The sequence below is a fragment of the Rhincodon typus genome, chromosome 18 (assembly GCF_021869965.1).
Source record: "Rhincodon typus isolate 14 chromosome 18, sRhiTyp1.1, whole genome shotgun sequence".
Taxonomy (NCBI): Eukaryota; Metazoa; Chordata; class Chondrichthyes; order Orectolobiformes; family Rhincodontidae; genus Rhincodon; species Rhincodon typus.
Window position 1 is genome coordinate 13,547,488 of NC_063349.1, and position 21,444 is coordinate 13,568,931.

A 21,444-nucleotide genomic window follows, 5' to 3' on the forward strand; every position below is an offset into this window, starting at 1 on the left:
ACATCTAATTAATACCTCAGCAAGAAATCAGGAACAGAGGGAATGGGAAAAGCAAACTAATATTCAATAATATTCATTAATATTCAAAAAGATAAAAATTACCAATCAACAACGGTGTTTCTCCCCTGTTGTTAGCGACATTGGGACAGATCCGCTTCTCCAAAAGAGTCTGCACATTACCCAATATCCCAGCTGTAGCAGCCAACGTCAGTGGAGTCTCCCCACCTTCTGTCCTCTGTTGCCAAATTGTGTTATAGGATGCTACAATTAACAATTTAGAAAAATGAATGGATATGTTTATCTACTCAACAGCTTTTTTATTCAACCATGCTTCCCACTAATAATAATGAAAATAGACTGGGGTCAGCTTGAGAGAATGGGAACCCGTGTACTGTAAAAGATAGTTCTCAGAACAGGGTCAACTACCATAGTTTGGCAGTGATTAACCTCCTTCTGATTCCAGTAGAAAGAAAATAGACAAATGCACTTATTAAAACGACAGCATGTCGATATGGTTACAGTTACAGAAACATGCAATTAAAGGTGTTATCCGAATTGCTTGGAAAAAGTCACATTCAAATCAAATTCCTATTGCTTTCCCAGAGGCAGAATATGATCCTTAAGTTACCCATCTAGGGACATCTCAAGTCCAATCCCTTTTTGGCCTGAGTGATTATATCGCAACCAGGGTACCTGTTAGTCTATAAGGAAGTGAATACCTTGCATGTGGCTAAAGGAATTCTAAGGAAGCATATCAGGGGAGAAGGGGAGGTTATGCTGGTTGGATTGATGAAGAAGGATGGGTTAACACACCCATGGAGTTTACACACTGGCACAGTGCAAGTTGGCTGAATCGCCTGTTTTTGTGCCAAAGACTGATTTGCTGTAACACATCAGTAACAGACAATTAGATAAAGTATTAAAGGTTGAAGACTACCAAAGGAATCATATTCAAAGACTTAAAGAAAGGATGGGATGGTACGATGAGAAATGTATTTTGTTTTAATAGAAAGACATTGATAATGTCCCAAACACGAGGACCTGGTATCAAATTTTAACTCACAGTCCAGAACAATCTCAAGCACTTGTTGAATGGGTTGAACAGCAGCTTCATGCAGTGGAAACCATCCCCTTTCATCTGCTTCATCAAAAGCAAATTTATGTTTAATTAACTGCTGTAGAGCGAAGACTTCTCCTAGAAATAATGAAAAGAATGCTTTTATTGAGTGATACAGCTTGGAAACAAACCTTTCGGTCCAACCAGTCCATGCCGAGCATTATCCCAAACTGAATTAGTCCCACCTGCTTCCTCTTGGCCCATTTCCCTCCAAACCTTTCCTGTTCTTGTACTTATATAATGTCTTTTAAATGTTGTTACTATGCCCACATCCATCAGCTTCTCAGGAAGTTCATTCCACATGCAAAACATCGTCTGTGTAAAAAAATTTTCCCTTCATGTTTTTATTAAATCTCTCTCCTCTCACCCTAAAAATGTTCATACTATTCTTGAAATCCCCCATCCAAGAGAAAGGACACCGACCATTAACCCTAGCTATCCCCTCATGATTTTATAAACCTCTATAAGCTCATCTCTCAATCTCCTATGCCCCAGTGAAAAAATTTCCAGCCCATCCAGCCTTTCTTTATAACTCAAACCTTCCATACCCGCGCAACACCCTGGTAACTGTTAGTATTATTGAAAAGACAAATAACTGAGTTCAGGGCAGACACTGTACCTTGCCTGATTGATTCCACTATTTGTCTGTTTTCTTGGCTAGGTAATAAAAACCTATAAAGAAAGCATAAGATAAGTTAGGTCCCTATTTTGGATTGATGAAAATGCTTAGATAGAATATGCAGTAGACAAATGGGCTTTTTGGCCCAGCTAGTTTCTATTAATGATTATACTGCATACAGTTTTCCTCCCTTTCCATCTATCTCATCCTAATCTTTCAGCATTTCCTTCCATTCTTTTTTTCTCACATGTATTTGTTTAGTTTCTTCCTGAAACAATCTCTAAGCCTCACCCATTTAATGTGATAGTGTGTTCCATATTCCAACCTCTCTGAGTAAAGGAATAATTCCTTATTTTCATACCGGATTATTAAAAAAATGGATTATATTTATAGTCTTTGAATTGGGCTTCTCCCACAAGTGAAAACATTCTCTCCGTATCTATCCTGTCCAACCCATGCATAACTTTGGGATCTCTGTCATATCTCCTCTAAATCGTTTATTCTAAAAAAAATTGACACAACCTCTTCAATACTTCCTGAGAGCTGTATTCTCTTTATTCTGGTAATATTCTTATAAAAGTTTTGGATGTTATCTAGTGTGGAAACCAGAGCTGTGCACAGTTCACTGAAGTGCCCCCTGACTATGGTCCTATACAAGTTTAACGTAGCTCACTTTGCTTGAATTCTCTACTTATATAAATAAATTACAGCACTTTGTTAACATTTTTAATTGCTTTGTTCACATGTATCTCTAAATCCCTTCTCTCTTCTGCCCAATTCAGGTGTTTAGTGTCTTATTTTCCAAGGTGTAAGTTTCTCCTACAAAATGCAACACTTTCCATTTAAGTTAAAGCTCATTTGCCAATTAACTGCCAAATTTGACATTTTTCTTGCATTATGTTGCATTCTTCCTCAGTGTTTGCCACAGCCCCAAGTTTGATATTAACTACAAATTTTGAAATTCTGGTTGTCAAATCCACATTATTAAAGCATTTTTAAAATAACAGTATTTACCCTTATGGAACACAACTTTCTAGTTTCCTCCAATCAGAGTGACAATCCTTTATCCTGACTCTGCTTTCTATATTTTTTAAAGTGAATTCAATGGAGTCAGAGTGATGCAACGTTTCATAATATTCTGCTTTCCGTCAATTACCTTTCAGTATACTGAGATGGTGAATTATTATTAGCCTCAATACTCTCTTGAATACTCAGCTGGATAGCATACTGCGTCAGTTGGTCATTGACCGAATCAGCACTTGCATCCATTATCTTAGGAATAGATGATCTGCGTTAAGACCTAGCAGAGAAGGCATTAAATAAAAAAGTAATGATTAATTTATGTATGGGATAATGGACAGGCAGTCAATTATGAGGCTAGAACTAAATTAAGACATTCTATGAACTGATGGCCTTTTAAAACAAGAGCTTCAACAAGAACAAACTACTTAGCTTAAATAAACATGAACTTCTTTAAAAAATAAATATACCATACTTCTTAGTAATATCTTCAATGGCTCATTATGCCTATGTCTGCTTCAATTTAAGTCTATAGTAGCTTTAAAAAGTTCCATATGATGCTCTTTCTTACAGTGATAATGCCCATTTTCTATTTCATACAACATGCTCCATAGCCTTTATTGAAAATAAGATAACTGGGTAAGACCTATTGAATTGAGAAGAGTTAGGAAGGTGACTAATGATCAAAATTATTTTAAGGATGTTTTTGAAGAAGTGAGATTAAATAAAAAAAGCATTGGAGTCAATTCCTTCTCTCAGCCCCCTCCAAAAGTTCAGATAGTTAATGGATTCCTTCGACACTGAAGTTAAATCCATCTTTCCTTCTGATTAACTCCTCCCCAACAAAGCTAAATATTCTGCTATACCTTCAGTTGCCCTAGCACTGAATCTATTTCTGATCTTGTTCCTATTTCTCTTAATGTTCAGTCCCTTATGCATGTCCTCATTTCCACTGACCCCATTTACGCTACACCACTGACCATCTATTTTTCCTCCTGCTGCTTATGCTGATGTAATAATTGATTTTCTACAGTTAGACATTGCTCCTCCTCCCACATGTTAAAAATGTTCCTCAGAAAATCTGCCCTAAATGCTTCTATTCTTGCAAGTTATCCCATCTCCTGTTTCCTTTTTCTCTAAAATCCTTAACAGCATTTGCATCCCCTAAATCTATGCAGATCTTTACCACAGTCCCCAAATAAATTGCTCCAAATAGGTTTCTGCCTTGGTTACAGAACTGAAAAGGCACTATTCACATCAAAAATTGAATCCTGTGTGATTGTGATTGTGGTGCTTTACCTGTCTTCTCTACGACATGGACAACTACACCAGCTTCCTACAATGCCTGTCCTGTGTTATTTATCTTCCCGAGGCTGCCCCTCATTGGAGTCCATGCTTGTCTATCAGATTGTCTCAAGAACAGCTCCATTTATTCACAATGCTTACTTTTGGAGGCCAACACGGAAATACTGCCTTTTGCTGACATCAAATGACATGGATCACCGGCAACATAGATTCTGACAACATGAACATAAGTACAGAGAAATTAATAGCATGAGGAGGCTTTTCAGTCATCCAAGCCTGCTCTACCATTTAATTAGATCATGGCTAATCTGATTATGGCCGCAACTCCATTTTCCTATCTACCCTCTACACCATTTGACTGTCCTGTCAATCAAAATTCTAATTAACTCACCTATAAAAAAAATTCAATGATCCTGTCTTCACAGCTCTTTGGGGAAGAGAATTCCACAGACCAATGATTTTCAGACAGAAAAGGTTTCTCCCCTGTGTTTCATGGGACATAACCTTATTTTTAAACTCTGTTCCCCTAGTCTTCATCTCTCCCATAAGGGAAAACATTCTTTCTGCATCCACAGTCAATGCCCCTCTTCAATAAGATCATTCTCAAACTTCTAAAGTCCTGTAGATATAGGCTCAAACTGTCCAACCTTTCCACATAAAATAATCTCTTCATCACAGAACAGCTTCTAACACCATACTCCAGATATGTTCACATCAGCATCCTATACTTTGCAACAAAACATTCCGACTTTTTCTACTTCCCCCTTGCAAGAAATGATAACATTCTATTTGCCTTCCTAATTGCTTGCTGTATCTGCACATTACCTACTTACCATTCATATACTTATTCAAGTACTCAGAGATACCTCTATACCAAAGTGTTGGCAATCTTTCTCCATTTAAATAATATGCCATTTTTTATTCCTCCTGCCAAAGTGGAAAAGTTCACATCTTCCCATCTAATATTCCATCTGCCAAATCTTTGCCCAGTCACTTAACCTATCTAAATCTCTTCGTCCACGCAATAAAAACCAAAAAAGAATCCCCCTCGTCCTCACGTACCACCCCACCAACCTCCGGATCCAACGCATCATCCTCCGACACTTCCGCCATCTGCAATCCGACCCCACCACCAAAGACATCTTTCCCTCCCCACCTTTATCTGCTTTCCGGAGGGACAACTCTCTCCGTGACTCCCTTGTCCGCTCCACACTCCCCTCCAGCTCCACCACACCCGGCACTTTTCCCTGCAACCGCAGGAAGTGCTACACCTGCCCCCATACCTCCTCCCTCACCCCCATCCCAGGCCCCAAGAAGACTTTCCACATCAAGCAGATGTTCACCTGCACATCTGCCAATGTGGTATACTGCATCCGCTGTACCCGGTGTGGCTTCCTCTACATCGGGGAAACCAAGCGGAGACTCGGGGACCGCTTTGCAGAACACTTACGCTCGGTTCGCAACAAACAACTGCACCTCCCAGTCGCGAACCATTTCAACTCCCCCTCCCATTCCTCAGACGACATGTCCATCCTGGGCCTCCTGCAGTGCCACAACGATGCCACCTGAAGGTTGCAGGAACAGCAACTCATATTCCGCTTGGGAACCCTGCAGCCCAATGGTATCAATGTGGATTTCACAAGTTTCAAAATCTCCCCTCCCCCCACCACATCCCAAAACCAGTCCAACTCGTCCCTGCCTCCCTAACCTGTTCTTCCTCCCACCTATCCCCTCCTCCCACCTCAAGCCGCACCTTGACCTGTCCGTCCTCCCTGGACTGACCTATCCCCTTCCTAACTCCCTACCTACACTCACCTTTACTGGCTCCATCCCCGCCTCTTCGACCTGTTTGTTTCCTCTCCACCTATCCTCTCCTCTATCCCTCTTCTATCCGCCTCCCACTCTCTCCCTATTTATTTCAAAACCCCCTTCCCCTCCCCCTTTTCTGATGAAGGGTCTAGGCCCGAAACGTCAGCCTCTCTGCTCCTATGATGCTGCTTGGCCTGCTGTGTTCATCCAGCCCTGCACCTTGTTGTCTCGGATTCTCCAGCATCTGCAGTTCCTACTATCTCTAAATCTCTTTGTAGATATTTGATGTACTCATGAGTTATTTTCCTAACTATCTTTGTGTCATCAGCAAATTTAGCAATTCCCCTCTTACTAGTCGTTGACTTGGATTATAAATAGTTGAGGCTCAGCACTGATCTCTGTGACACACCACTGTTAGGTTTCCAACCTGAAAATGATTCATTCATTCCAACTCCCTGCTTCCTGTAAGGTAACCGATTCTTGATCCATAGTGTGTTATCCATTATATCATGTGTTCTTACTTTGTGTAGTAACCTTTGATACGGCACGTTACCAAATGCCTTTTAGAAATCAATGCACGTCACACCTATGGGTTTCCTTTTATTCACACTGGTGTCTCTTTTAATACCTAGTTCTACCACATTATCTCTACCTACCTCCACAGCACCAATGTACTGTTTGACACCCAGTTTTTTATGAGCCATACTTATTCTAGAAAAGCACCAGGAACACAAAAATTATCACAAATAGCTGCCATAAACTATATAATTTTTCCAACAAATCATTATTCTGCAAGGCTAATATCCTATCTTCAGGAATTTCTCCACTCTTTCACTGTGCACCTCATAACACTTTTCATCTTTCAGCCTGTGCTTTTGGCTGCTTTGACAGTATAATGTAGAATTTCTTGCCTAAATCCCAATAGCCTTCAGTTCACTCAGTTGGCTGGAAGGCTGGTTTACAATGCAGAGTGACCCCAACAGTATAGGTTTAATTTCTGCACCAGCTGAGGTTACCAGGAAGGACTTTCCCTTGCAACCACTCCCCTTACCTGAGGTGTGGTAACACTCAGGCTAAACTGCCACCAGTTGCTTCTCTCTAATGGCAGCAGCCCTATGGCATGGTAGAAGTATGGTATCTTTACCTTTATTTTGAGAAAGACTATATTTAAAACCCACTTCTTTGACACAGCTTTTGACATTATGTTCTGATAGTTCCAGTTTAGGCTCAGCAACCATTATGATTATGCCCATACGTTATAGATGTTACCCAAGTGCAAGTTGTGATGGAAAGGATTGTTCCTTTAAGTGGAATGTGATGGATGAAACTGGTCTGAGTGTAGCAACATATAGGCAGTTGACCCATCAAAAAGAGATTAGCTGTATCTTGCATTGAATTAGTCTTCATTCTGCCTTTTCTTTCGGAAATCTGATTTCTGACTTTCTCTCCTCCTCTTAGTAAAACAAACTGCAAACTGCAAAGTAATTATTTGATGAAATTGCCATTTCATTGGACCTAGACATTTTCAAGTTGGCTAGAACTTATACAACATGGAGCTATCTGAAATAAAAAAAATCTGATTCAAGGTGCTATTAGCAATTTTATAGTCAACATATCTGTCACTGTCTCTCCTTTATTTTCTGTTGCTTTCTGGATTCCTTGTATTTTTTTTGCTGATCTTTAATAATATTCTTCACACACTTGATAAACATTGGCCCAGATTAATGAATCAGTGAAAAAGCAATGGCACGTGCCACTTGCCTTGAAGAAAACTGCACTTAAAGATGTCTGTGGCATGGATTTTACCTTTCTTGACTTTAAATTGAATCTGGTGACAAGTCAATGGGATCTCCAGGCATGCCGCAACAATGATCTTATCAGACAGTAAGCTGCCAATCACCTTAATGTATTCTCAGAGACTGTAAACCAGGAAGTAAAATGCTCTGTAAAATGCATTTAAAGAGGTGAAAGACAATCAGAGATCAAAATGAAGTTTGAGCTACAGGTATTAGTAACTGAAATAGCAAAACAAACTGTAAAAAGTATTGCGTTAAATGCTAGGGAATTATTGAAATGAAAAAAAATTTGCCATTTTGCAAATGTAATATTGGGTTTCCAAGGACAGAAAGGTCATTCAATTGTAGTTGTCATGTGGTATTGCCTCACTATGAAGGCACAAATTTTTTGTTTTTTTTTTAAATAGCAATACTATAATATAAAAGGGATATTCTCATCAGGTCTATGATTTCTCACGATTTTCATCTGCGAGGACTTCAAGAGTACACCCTACAGTGGAGCAGGTAAGGACTTGACAGCAACATCTGGATTTCCCATTTAGTTGAATGTTTACTGATGCTAGAAGTTGCTGTCAGCTTTGAAGAGTCATAGTAGTGAATGGTGAGTGCTGCTGTTCTGACAAGTGATTTCCACTTTCTTTTGTTTTAACCCATAAGGCTAATCCTTCGTAGCATTAGCAGTGCAGAGGATTGGTTTCTTTTCTTCATGATGTATGCTTTAGTAGTGCATTTTCTTTACTGATTACCTTTTGATGATAATTGAGTCTCAGGGCCTTCACCTGCATTTTATCTATTGTGCAAAGCCAAAACAAGATCGGAAGAAAAATAATTACAAATTATGTGATTAACACAATGTTTCTAACTATAATAGCTAATTACCAATGTAGTTTGGGGTTATACAAAAGTTCAGAGGTGATGCAGAATTGCTTCCCTGGTCTTGTTATGTTAAACCAAAAGAATGATGACACAATATTGCACTTCAAAAGGGCAAACGCTGAAGCAATAAAATTAGGTTAAAAAGTTAGTTAAAATATAATGGCTGCGAGATTAGCAAAATGTAGAAATTAAGGAAATATTGGTGAGGCTACTGCTGGAATCCATGCTTGTTATGTTAGAATAAATGATTATAGAGAGAAGGATCCAGTTTTTTCGACAGTTTTGAATTAAGAGTCCAGCCCAAGAGTGTGATGACCACCAATGTTATCAATAAAGTACAGGTGATGTACCAACTGGAGCAAATGTTTAATTTGGTGTTTACAGACTGTATGTAGTTTGTGTGGACAGACTGCAATGATGTTTACTTCTTTCATTGCATAGTGTTTCTGCTTGTAAGTGCATCTTCAGCATGTGGCATGTCAATAGGTAATAATAGGATTTACTTTCAGTATATGTTACCCTTCTCCATATTTTCAAAAAATGAATCTTTAATTCAAGGTAATTAGGTAAATATCCCCAGCCCTTTAAAGTCATTTTTTAAAATTAATCAGAACAAAATGTAGATATCCCATGACCATGTTTGAAAAGCATGCTGAGGTAGTCAATAGTTAGCTTCAATCAATCATCAGTAAAATAGATTTATTTCACTGTTGTCAATCATCAGTAAAATAGGTTTATTTCACTTTTGTTTGTGTGGGTCTTGTTATTTTCAAACTCAAAAATGCTTAATTAACTATGAAACAACATAATGAGGTTGTGTAAGTTGGTGTACAATTGCAATTTATTTTTTATTTAGTCTCATTCAGCTTCTGTAGCCAAAAATGCATTATACACATTTTATTATTAACATCAAGTAGTTCTTACAAGTTGCAATTGGTTTTTAATTTCATAGCATCAGAAGGCAAATATCAAGAAAACACATTAACATTAATGCAGTACACTTTATCACAATAGTAGATTACTGTACTCCATGCAGATCTACAACTTATCAGTATTCATTCAGTCATGCAAAGAGCTTTATGATTCATGCAGCTTTATTGCTTCATTTGCAGGAGAAAGCTCTGTACCAGCGCCCATTCTTTGGCATAACTCCACAAATGCAAGTACAGAGAATCTGACAAAATAAAACAATTCTGTTGAGAAAGAAACGTGCAGAATTGGGTTGGGGAAACATTGCCAGGTAGTGTTAGATTTTGCAGCAACGGCTGACAATGAAGTTCAATACTGCCCCAGTGTGGCAGCACGGCTTTTGGTTGTGAGGAAGTGTTATTTGAAGACCACTATCTTAAACCCTCGCGCTTTACAGAGTGGCAGTGATAACTGCCTTCCCACATGGTTCAGACACATGACCATCTATGGCAGCACCTTAAAACCCCAGAAACGTACCATCAGTGCCACCTCCATAAGATTCTGCAAAGCGATTGGCAATATAGCCACACCAACAGCAGTGTTCTTGCTTAGGCCAACATCAAAGCACTGACCCTGCTCAATCAGCTCCACTGGGTTGGGTACGTAGCCCACATGCCTGACACAAGACTCCCTAAAACAAATGCTCTACTTGGAGCTTCGACAGGGCAAATGAACTGCATGAGGACAAAGGAAATGCTTCAAGGACATCCTTCAAAGTCACCCTGAAAAAGTGCAACAATCCCATCAAAACCTCAGAAACCCAGGCTCAAGACCACCTGAAATAGAGGGAAAGCATCTGTGGGAAAGACCCGCACACCAAGCCTCACCGCTGACAGTTAAAAAAAAATGGAGGGTGCGACAATCTGGGCACACTGCCCTCTTATTCCCTTAACCACTGTATGCCACACCTGTCACTGAGACTGCACTGGATTTTTCTTTCACTTGGCAACTCATTTTTAGTGTGGAAACAAGTCATCCTCGACCACAAGGGACTGTCTAAGAAGAAGAAGAAGGCCCCCTATCAAATGCTGAGAGTTGACTTGATTGTGAGTGGCACTCATGTAACCAAGTACTGGAGAAAAGGGGAAAGGAGATGGATGTCCTGTAACAATGGCAGCAGCAAACAAACAAAAAAAGTAGTGTGTGTGTTCCTGCACAAACCACAGGAGAGCATTCTTCTCAAGGCTGAGGTAGTTGGGATGATGCAGTTCAGGTCATGGTGAGGCCTGTCCGCCTGAGGTCATCACTGGAGCCATTCCTAAATCTCTATCAGAGACACTGACATCTCAGGGCTCCTATAGGAGACAGTGAGTGGGGTTTGGGGGAGAAGGGGTAGTCCGGGGCCCAGACTCAGCTCCTCACCTCCACAGCCGCTCTCCCCCGCCCTCTGTCCGAAAGCTCGGTCCTGGCGGTCATCGATCTGCTCCGAACTCCTCCGATCGCGTCTGGACGGCGCGCGATAACTCGGAACTCGATTAAAGTGTCTGGGGACGGTCCCACAGTGCACCGCGGCGATAATGGCTGGAGTCATGAAGAAAGTAAGTGGAGGTCAGATCGGGGGAAAGAGGGCAGTCAAAAAAATTGTTATATATCATAAATAATCACTCGTGTAGAGAGAGGGCAGTATATTTATGTTATAAAATCATAGAGAGAGAACGGACAGTAAATAAATAGAACGAAAGAGGAAAATGTTATTTCAGAGATAGTAGGAACTGCAGATGCTGGAGAATCTGAGATAACAAGGTGCAGAGCTGGATGAACACAGCAGGCCAAGCAGCATCAGAGGAGCAGGAAGGCTGACGTTTCGGGCCTCGACCCTTCATCAGAAAAGGCTATTATGCCAGGGAGCAAAGGCTGAGGGAATTGGAGGGGAAAACGGAGTGGTAGGTATAAAGATAGAGGAGAGGTGTGGTCATAGGGGAAGATATATGAGATATAGAGGAAACAATAAAGGATGCAGTGGATATGGGGAAAGAAAAAGGTTGTAAGAGGAAGGTTAACAAACAGGAGGCTGGGAGAAAACTGCAAGCCAGGCAGCACCTGGAGGTAAGTCAACGTTTCAGGTATTACCCATCAGGAAGGTTGTCTGAGAGAAAAAGTAGGACTGTTAAGAAAAGAGCAGTGGACAAAGTATCCTTGAAAGATAACATGTTTGTTTGTTTCTTTTCTTGCAGACCACTGGGTTAGTGGGTCTTGCTGTGGCCCAGAATCCTCATGAGGTATTTTACTTTTTCCAGTTATTTTTGGTTAATTGTAAATAAGTAAATACAATTCAGTGAGTTGTAAGATATACCCACTGACGATGTGCTCTGGTCATTGTGAAATTACCTACAGTAAAGTCTGTGCCAGTATGACACATACGATTATAATTTAAACATTAATTTCTTTTTGAATAGTATATCCCATATTTTAGGTGAGAGAAAGAAACCAGTCTTTCTTCTGTATTGTCGTTTATATAAATGATCTAGATGTGAATAAAGGAGGTATGGTTAGTAAGTTTGCAGATGAGACCAAAATTGGTGGAGTAGTGGACAGCAAAGAAGGTTACCTCAGAGTACAACGGGATCTTGATCAGATGGACTGAGGAGTGGCAAATAGAGTTTAATTTAGGTAAATGTGAGGTGCTACGTTCAGGTAGGGCAAATCAGGGCAGGACTTATACACTTAATGGTGAGGTTCTAGGGAATATTGCTAACAAAGAGACCTTGGAATGCAGGTTCATAGTTCCTTGAAAGTGGAGTTGCACGTAGACAAGGTCGTGAAGGCATTTTGTACGTTTGCCTTTATTGGTCAGTGCATTGGGTATAGAACTTGGGAGGTCATGTTGCACCTGTACAGGACATTGGTGAGACCACTTTTGGAATACTGCGTTCAATTCTGGACTCCCTTTGACAGGAAAGATGATGTGAAACCTGAAAGGGTTCAGAAAAAACTGACAAGGATGTTGCCAGGTTTGGGGAGTTTGAACTATGGGGAGTGACTGAGTAAACGGGGACTATTTTCTCTGGAGTTGTCAGAGGCTGAAGGGTGACCTTTATTAGAGGTTTATAAAATAATGAGCGGTGTGGATAGGGTGAATAGTCAAGGTCTTTTCCCCAGGGTAGGGGAGTCCAAAACTAGAGGGCATAAGTTTAAGATGAGAAGGGAAAGATTTAAAAGGGACCTAAGGGGCAAATTTTTCATGCAGAGGGTTGTGTGTGCATGGAATGAACTGCCAGAGGAAGTGGTGGAGTCTGGTACAATTACAACATTCAAGAGGCATTTGGATGGATATATGAATAGGAAGGGTTTGGAGGGATGTGGGCCAAATGCTGGCAAATGGGACTAGATTTATTTTGGATATCTTGTCAGCATGAAATAGTCAGATTGAAGGGTCTGTTTCCATGCTGTACATCTCTATGACTAGACTTGCTGGTCAGAATAGTTCTGGTTGAAAGAAACCTGATGGAGAGACTTTTAACAAATTAATATTGAGACATTAAAAAAAATCTCTTTATGTAACATTCATTTATTTGCAGACAATCTATGGGCGAAACATGGAGACATAGCATAGATTTTGGCGCAGAATCTGTGACTTTTTTTGACTCCTTTTCAATAATTAGTGGAAAGCTTCCAAATTGTCGCTAAATCTAATGCTTTTATGATATGTAACGTTAATGTATGCACTGATTTTCTGTTGATTCCCTGGAAGGTATTTCTCTTTATGTTCTTGTGTTATATATTAGTTGTTTGAGTGCTTTCATGTTTGCTTTACCTGGCAATTTCTAGGATTTAATTCAATGTAGCTTCCAAGGACTTAAGGTTAAGGTTGATTGGAGGTGAGTGTGATATGGCACAAATAACATTGTGCTGTGTCAGTATGGTAAAATGTACATTTGTGTGCACAAGTTTTCACATTCACCAAGGAGAAGCAAAGACACTGGTAGCCAATTTAGTGAAAGAAACTGTCAAACTACACTTCCAGTCTAGAAAACAAGCTGTAAGGAATAATTACAGCTATCTCTCCACTTATATTTCTCAACTAGGGATCTTCTCAGTTGTTAGGAATTGTCCAGTTCCCTTTTGAAACGATTGTGGTGAATTCATGCTACCTTATTTGGGAATGGATAATTATGGAAGAGTACTTCTTGCCATCTAACCTGACTGTGTTTTCATATTTTATTGTTGTGCTATTAGTTTTGTCCTCCCTATCTAACCTATCCACCTAAACAGAATATGTTGCTGACACCAGTTTAAACTTGCATCTCCTAAAATGTTATTGATTTCAAACTGGTAAAGCACCTATGTTCCTTGGCAAAAGGGAAAGCTAAAGATGAGCGAACTGCTAGCTGGCAGGATGGGTAGGGGCCTATCTACAAGTTTACAGGCCTGTCCTGCCTGCGAGAGATAGTTTGAGGAGATTAAAAGGCCCAAATGAGTTAATGCTTCAATATTTTTTGTGTTGTTTACTTTCAGAATTTGAGAATTCTGTACTCCAGAATTCTTACTGTTTTACAATCTCTGCCTCAGGATGTAGCCTATCGAAAATACACAGAGCAGATCATCAATGAAAGGCTTAACTTGGTAAAATCGGTAAGCTAGCCTGATTTAATTGATCACTTGTTTTCAGTGGATGGTGTATTATTTGTCGGATTGATATTTCATATTAGTATTTTCTCATTTCAAGTACTGTAAATGTCTTCCATAAGTCTTGAACTTTGTAAAGCTGATTTTATGTAAATATGATGTCACTTATAACATTGAAATAATGAAGGGTAATGAAAGGTGTGCAATAAATGAAAGGCATTTTCTCATGTTTATTGGGACAGTACACTTGAATCATACATGCCTTTCAGGCAATTGCAGAAATCAGGGTTAATAAAATAACTGAAACCGTAGATAAAGATATGAATGCAATGTTTTTCATTGTGGTATTGAATGCATGACACTTACTGGGTCTCTCACCACCAATTACCTGTGTGTTACTAATGGTCAGAAACTTAACTGGACTAGCCATATAAGTACTGTGACTATGAGAGCTATTCAGAGACTAAGAATTCTGCAGAGTAACCCACCATCTGGCAACTCTGAACCTGTCCACCATCTACCAAGCACAACTCAGGAGTGTAATGGTATATTGTCCACATTCCTGGATGTGTGCAGCTTCATCAACATTCAACAAATTTAATACAACCAAGGGGAAAGCAGTCGGTTTGATTGGTAACCTATACACCACTCTAAACGTGTCATCCACCATTACTGATGCAAAAAGACAGTAGTGTGTATCAGATCAAAGGTGCCCAGCAGAAATTCACCAAGCGGCCTTTGACATTGGTCAAATCCTAGAAGGATGCGGTCACTGGTTCAAAGTCTTAGAACTTCCCAACAGCACTGTGATGAACTCCAGAGAAGTGACACCCTGTACGCAGGTATTCATTTCAAGCCACCTGTTCTGTATTATGTATTGCAGGAGCGCGACGTTCAAAAACTAGAAGACAAAATCAACTGTGGACAGATCGAGGAAGTAATTTCACAGGTATGCCACGGTCTCACTTCTTCAGACTCCATATAGAATTCAATAGAATATATTCAGTGCAGACTTTCAACAACAAGCAGGAACCATCATATTAGGAATTTCTCCTCAAAGTGGAAAGAACCCCATCTTTCAATATCACTGTTGTCCTGTATCTTGTGTTTGATTTTGTTACACGTTTGGCCATGACTCTGGAGCATTTTCTTGTGTTTGTGTAATTAGACATTGTGTAATGTTGATGACAAGCTACTCATCTTACAACTCAAAATGAAGGCACGCCCGAGATCTTGAGTGCAATAAGACCATAATAAAACCATGAGAAATAGGAACAAAATTATGCTGTTTGGTCCATTGAGCCTCCTGTGCCATTTAGTAGGATCATGGATGGTCCGACATTCCTCATATCCAATTTTTTGCCTTGTCCCATAACCTTTGATTCCCATACTGATCAAGAATCTATCTGTCTCAGGCTTACACATACATAAGGACTTTCCTCCATAGTTCTCTGTGGCAAGGAGTTCCAAAGCATCACAACCATCAGAGAGAAGAAATTCATCTCAGCCTTAAATTGGCGCCCCTTTATTCTGAGACTAAACTCACATGCCCTAGACTCTCCCATAAGGGGAAAAACCTCTCAGCATTTAACCTGTCAAGCCCTTTTAAGAATCTTATTTGTTTCAATGAGATCACCTCTCATTGTTCGAAACTCCTCCAATGAAAAGAGTCTCAACCTGTTTAGCCTTGCACATAATACAATGGCTCCATACTATGGACAATTCAAGTGAACCTTCTCTGAACTGCCTCCAATGAAATGATATCTTGCCTTAAATAGGGGGACCAAAACGTGTCTCAGTACTCCAGATGTAGTCTCACCAGCATCTTGTACAGTTGCAGTAAGACTTCCCTATTCTTATAACTCCAACTTCCTTGAAATAAGAGTCAACATTCCACTAGCCATTCTGATTACCTGCTGTACCTACTTGCTTTCTGTGTTTCATGTACAAGTATCCCCAAGTCTCTTTGTGTTGCAGCTTTATGGAGTTTTTCTCCATTTAAATAATATTCTATTCTTTTATTCTCCATTTGAATGTGATTATACTCATTTGCCAACTTTTTGCCCACTAATGTAACCTATCAATAAGTCTGTAAACTGTTTGTATCCCCTCTCAACCTGCATTTCCACCTATTTTTGTGTCATCTGCAAATTTGGTTATAGTACATTCACTTTCTCCAAGTCATTAATATATATTGTAAACTGTTATGGTTCTGTCACTGATCCCCATGAAACCCCACTGGTCACAGGTAGGCAAACTGAAAAAGAATCATTTATCTCCACTCACTGTTTCCTGACATTAGCCAATTCTCTATCCACGCTCACGTACAAACTCCAACACCATAGGCTCTTATGGCTTAATCTTTTGTGAGGTACGTTGTCAAATGCCTTCTGGAAGTCCAATACAAAACATCTATTGGTTTTCCTCTATCCATTCTGGTTGCGATTTCCTCAGAAAAACTCCTTTGAATCCCCTTCACGCAGACACAAACTTCCTTAGATATGGGGCCCAAAACTGCTGTCAATGTTCCAAATGCAGTCTGACCAAAACCTTATACAGTCTCAGCAGTACAGCCTTCTTGAAATGAATGGTAACATTGTATTTGCCTTCCTAACTGCTAACTGAACCTACATGTTAACCTTGAGTGAGTCCTGAACTAGACTCCCAATTCCTTTCATGCTTCAGATTTCTGAAGCATTTCCCCATTTAGAAAATAGTGTCTATATTCTTCCTACCAAAGTGCATAACCTCACACTCTTCCACATTGTATTCCACCTACCACATATTTGCCCACTCTTCTAGCCTGTCCAAGTCTGTCTGCAGCCTCCCTGCTTGCTCAACACTACCTATCCCTTCATCTAAATGTATGTGATCTGCAAACTTAGTAACTGTTGGTGAGTTCATCCAGATCGTTAACGCATACCATGAATAGTGGTGGTCCCAACATGGACTCTGGCAATAATTCCACTAGTCACCAGTTACCACCCTGAAAATGACCCCTTTATCCCGACTTGCTGTCTTCTGCCAGTCAACCAATCCTCCATCTATGCCAGTAACTTGCCCCTAAAACCATGGGCTTTTGTGTATTTATGCAGCCCCTTGTCAAAGGCCTTCTGGAAATCCAAATACATCACAACCACTGACTCTCCTTGTATGTTACTTGATTTTCAAATATGTGGGACAGTAGTAAATGATGAGGATGTCCTCCATTTGGGACACGAGTGAAATTCATGGCAATTTTAAGCTGAGGACAATGCAGACATTAAGCTGCTTTATTTGTGAAAGAAAAAAATCAATTATGGGTATATTTAAATGACATAGATGGCCAAATATTCGGTTGTGTGATGTTACAAAATTGTTGACAGGAGGCATTAGTCATTTGGTTAAAGGAAACTTATAGTTCATGTATGTGATGCAATTCTCTCCCATTCAGAATAGCCAAAACATTTGTTGCACTATCATGTTGGAGGTTGAAGATACAGAATAATTATTTTATGTTATTAGTTTGTAACCATTTGTCTAACTTTTTGCTAACTTCACTGCATTGAACAGGTTCATTACTGGTGGCAAGATATTATGGGATCAACACATTAAAAGTTTCAAGAAAAAAAGTAAATTCAATAAGATAAAGAACTTAACATTTGACAACAGTCAGACTGTAGCAGATTATTTACTTTTTTTTTGTGAAGATCCTAATCAAAGTGGCTTCTTTATTAGCTCTGACTTAGTGCAATGGTTTAGGGCGTTGTTGTTACCCTCCAGAAATATTCAACAATTACTTTCTTCATAGTCCCTAATATCTTTCTAAATTTGTGATTTATTTTTAAGGTGCGATGAACTAAAATTAGTGATTGGGCAGAGTTAATCTTAATTTATTTTAAAGTTGTAAAACAAATATGAATTAGAAAACTAAAATGCTGTTTAAAATGTTCTTAAAATACCCTTGGTTGCTAATTTATATTTCAATTACAGGCTGAGAATGAACTTTCTCTGGCATACAAAATGGCCAAGTGGAAACCTTGGGAACCATTAATAGAAGAAGCCCCTCACAACCAATGGAAATGGCCAGTTTAAATTTTATGTAAATTATGTTGATTTATTCAGCAAACTGTACTGTCTGTTCTGTTAGTTTCAACCGGTATCAATATTATTAAAATTAATTGGTGAAACATTCTTCATTTCATTTTAATTTTTGCCATGCCACAATATCTGATGTGAAGTATTAATCCATGCTTTTAGTCCTGTGTACGTAGCAGAATGATCACGTCTTGCACCATGGCATTCTATCTGCAGGATTGGATATTGTGTTGGCCTGGACATAGATATTAGAAAATTGGGAGCAGCAACAAGAAGGGGAAGAATTGTTGTGCGAAAAGGAGGAGCAGTCCCTCTCTGACTGCAAATTAAAATACGTGTAAACCAAAAGAAAAACTTGTTCTTCCATTGGGTCTTAGGCCCCTGATTAGCATATTTAAGGAGTTAGCCTGTTTTGGGCAGTTGTCCCATGCACTTGGAAGCTAACTTTCAGCTGACACACCTCAGGGGAAATTGGGTACCCTTTTCTTATTCATTCACAGGATGAAGGCATCACTGGCTAGGCCAGCATTTATTGCACAACCCTAATTGCTGAGAAGGCAGTTAAGAGTCTTTGATTTCATTTATTGTCACATGTACTGAAGTATAGAGAGAAGTTTTATTTTGCGTGCAGCACAGGCAAATCATAACATGCAAAGATCATGGGGTGATTGGACAGAGCAAGGAATACAAAGTTATGGCTGCAAAGAAAGTGCATAAAAAGCAACATCAACACTGGATTTGAAATTTGAGAGGCCCATTCAGAAGTTTAATAATGGCGGGGAAGAAGCTGTTTTTGAACCTGTTGGTACGTGTGTTTAAGCTTTTGTATCTTCAGCCTGATGGAAGAGTTGGAAGAGATTATAACCAGGGTGGGAAGGGTCTTTGGTGATGTTGGCTGCCTTTCTAAGGCATCGAGAAGTATAGGTGAAGTCGATGGATGGGTAGTTGGCTTGCGTGATGGACTGGGCTGTGTTGGCAACTTTCTGTAGTTTCTTGTGGTCCTGGGAAGAACAGTTGCCATACCAAACTGTGACACATCTAGATAGAATGCTTTCTGTGGTGTATCTGTAAAAGTTGATGTGAGTCCTTATGGACATACCAAATTTCCTTGGCCTCCTGAGGAAGAAGAGGCATTGTTGTGCCGCCTTGAATGTCACAACAACATGGGTTGTCCAGGCCAGATCGTTGGTGGTCGTCACTCCTAAGAACTTGACACTGTCAACCATCTCCACCTCTGCTTTATTTATGTACGTGGGGTCATGCCCTCCTCCTTGATTCCTGAATCGATGGTCAACTATTTAGTTTTGCTGACACTGAGGGAAAGATTCTTATCGTTGCACCATGCCACCAAACACACACACTTTTCTGTATTCTGTTTCGTCATTGTTTGATATCCGGCTTACAACGGTGGTGCCGTCGGTGAACTTGTAGATGGAGTTGGATGAAATTTGGCCATGCAGTCATGAGTATACGGGGGTACAGTAGAGGGCTGACGACACATCTTTGTGGGGTGCCGGTGTTGAGGATTGTCATGCAGGAGATGCTGTTACATGTCATCACTGACTGCAATCTATGGGTCACGATGTCGAGGATCCAGTTGCAGAGGGTGAAACAGACCTAGGTCTCAGAATTTGCAGATTAGTTTTGTTGTGATTACAGTGTTGAAGGTGGAGCTGTGGTCAATAAGTAGAAACCTGATGTGGGTATTCTTATTATCCAGGTGTTCCAGGGATGAATGTAGGGTTAGGGCATTTGCCATGGACCTGTTGCACTAGTAGGCAAATTGCAAGGGATCAAGGCAGGCTGGGAGGCTAGAGTTGATATGAGCCGTGACTAATCTCTCAAAGCATTTCATAATTATGTAGGTCAGAAATAAATGTATTGTTGCACGATTTTCTTATTTACCCTGGCTCAAATCCAATGGTGGCAGCCATACTACTAACCCACCAAATAGAAGGCCGTTCAGTTACTATATGCACTGATGAGTGCGTCAAAACTGGGAATTTCTGCTCTGTGTAATTCAATGGATCACTTCTTTTGTTTGGTTGAATTGTCAGGAAGCCTGGGCTATTGTACTTAAATGATTTCTGAAAAAGCTGAAGACTTCAATTAGCTATCAACAGTGCAAAGTTCCATTATTTAAACCATTCATGAGTGAACGAATGCCAGAAGGTGAATTGAAATCAAGCATTTTTTTTTAATTGTGTAGGAACTTTAAACATGCTCCAGAACATATGCTGAGGAAAGAACTAAAAGGACATGGTGTTGGGAAATCTTGGACTGGACCAGTCCCTTGACTGCACCTCAGAACACCCCTAGCTCAGGGTTGATCCCTACTATTCTCCACCTTCTGCAAAAGGCTGTTTGACTATGAAAGAGTGGTTTTACTTCTGTTGCAGTAGGACAATCTGCTGTGAAATTGCTATGTTGAATCTTTGTGGGTGTTACTGTGTCTGAATTTGCAGCTGTCTTGCTTTTGTAAGTCATCGTACTTCGAAAATAATGAATTTTCTGTACAACTCTTTTAGAATACCCCATGGAGATTTAGCTGTAATCAAATTATAACTTTTCATTCATGATACACCCCAACTGAAATGTGACACTTGACTAGATTTTTGATGCTACCAAAATCCAATTTCTATTGCTGTTTTAAAAGTTCCCTGGCGATGGGGATTTCAACACCCTTTCAATTAGCATATTCACAATGTTGAGAACCTGCCTAATTGACCTTGAACTGATTGCAGTCCTGGGCTATTGCAAAGGGCAGTTCAGTCAAACTTCTGCTGTCGTGTGGAGTTACAGGTAGGCCAGACCGTAGCCATAAACGTTGCGCTAATATGTGAGTCTAAAGTTCATTTCTGTCATAGGTATGAAATTGATTGGTGAAAATGCTGAGGAAGTAATTATTTAGTGTTTGTTAGCTCCCTGTGCACGCATGCCTGTAGACACGTGACTCTTCACAATGGGGAGGGTGGGTGCAGGAGGTGGGCGGTATGGCGCAGGCGCAGAGGGGCTGATGCGGTTGCTATGACTCCGCGGTCAACAGGCCGAGGCCCGGGACGGGAGCGGAGAAGGCAGCAGGCAGCAACCGGAGAATCACAACCCCGACACGGCCCAACGACTGATTCAGGTCTACTTCCCGACTACTCTCTGCTCGCTCCGTTGATCCGCTCAGCTCAGAGATATCCCGGAGACCCCCCGGGAGCATCCCCGACCCCGGGGCGGAGACCCCCCGGGAGCATCCCCGACCCCGGGGCGGAGACCCCCCGGGAGCATCCCCGACCCCGGGG

The 21,444-nt window shown here is 40.3% G+C and overlaps 3 protein-coding genes across 4 annotated transcripts in view; 2 read left to right on the top strand and 1 right to left on the bottom strand.

Annotated features, from left to right (window-relative positions):
• Positions 1 to 10,933, bottom strand: part of LOC109910791 (ankyrin repeat and SOCS box protein 15) — a 38,703-nt gene extending 27,770 nt beyond the window's left edge. The window contains exons 1-6 of the mRNA XM_048607574.1: positions 10,874 to 10,933; positions 8,413 to 8,456; positions 2,893 to 3,036; positions 1,737 to 1,789; positions 1,064 to 1,195; positions 103 to 261 (exon numbers count right to left, since the gene is read on the bottom strand). Coding sequence (XP_048463531.1) covers positions 103 to 261; positions 1,064 to 1,195; positions 1,737 to 1,789; positions 2,893 to 3,005 — 457 coding nt within the window. The 5' untranslated portion in view covers positions 3,006 to 3,036; positions 8,413 to 8,456; positions 10,874 to 10,933. The remainder of the gene's footprint in view (positions 1 to 102; positions 262 to 1,063; positions 1,196 to 1,736; positions 1,790 to 2,892; positions 3,037 to 8,412; positions 8,457 to 10,873) is intronic.
• Positions 10,934 to 10,961: 28 nt separating this feature from the next.
• ndufa5 (NADH:ubiquinone oxidoreductase subunit A5) lies at positions 10,962 to 18,250 on the top strand. Its single transcript, XM_020510028.2, has 5 exons — positions 10,962 to 11,049; positions 11,686 to 11,730; positions 13,967 to 14,083; positions 14,961 to 15,026; positions 18,050 to 18,250. The coding sequence occupies exons 1-5, from the start codon at positions 11,029 to 11,031 to the stop codon at positions 18,149 to 18,151; spliced, it is 351 nt and encodes a 116-aa protein (XP_020365617.2). The 5' UTR covers positions 10,962 to 11,028; the 3' UTR covers positions 18,152 to 18,250.
• A 2,930-nt stretch (positions 18,251 to 21,180) lies between these two features.
• The window catches only part of iqub (IQ motif and ubiquitin domain containing), a 49,726-nt gene continuing 49,462 nt past the window's right edge, over positions 21,181 to 21,444 (top strand). For both annotated transcript variants that reach the window (XM_048607393.1, XM_048607394.1), the window contains exon 1: positions 21,181 to 21,284. The gene's annotated coding sequence lies outside the window, so the exon portion shown is untranslated. The remainder of the gene's footprint in view (positions 21,285 to 21,444) is intronic.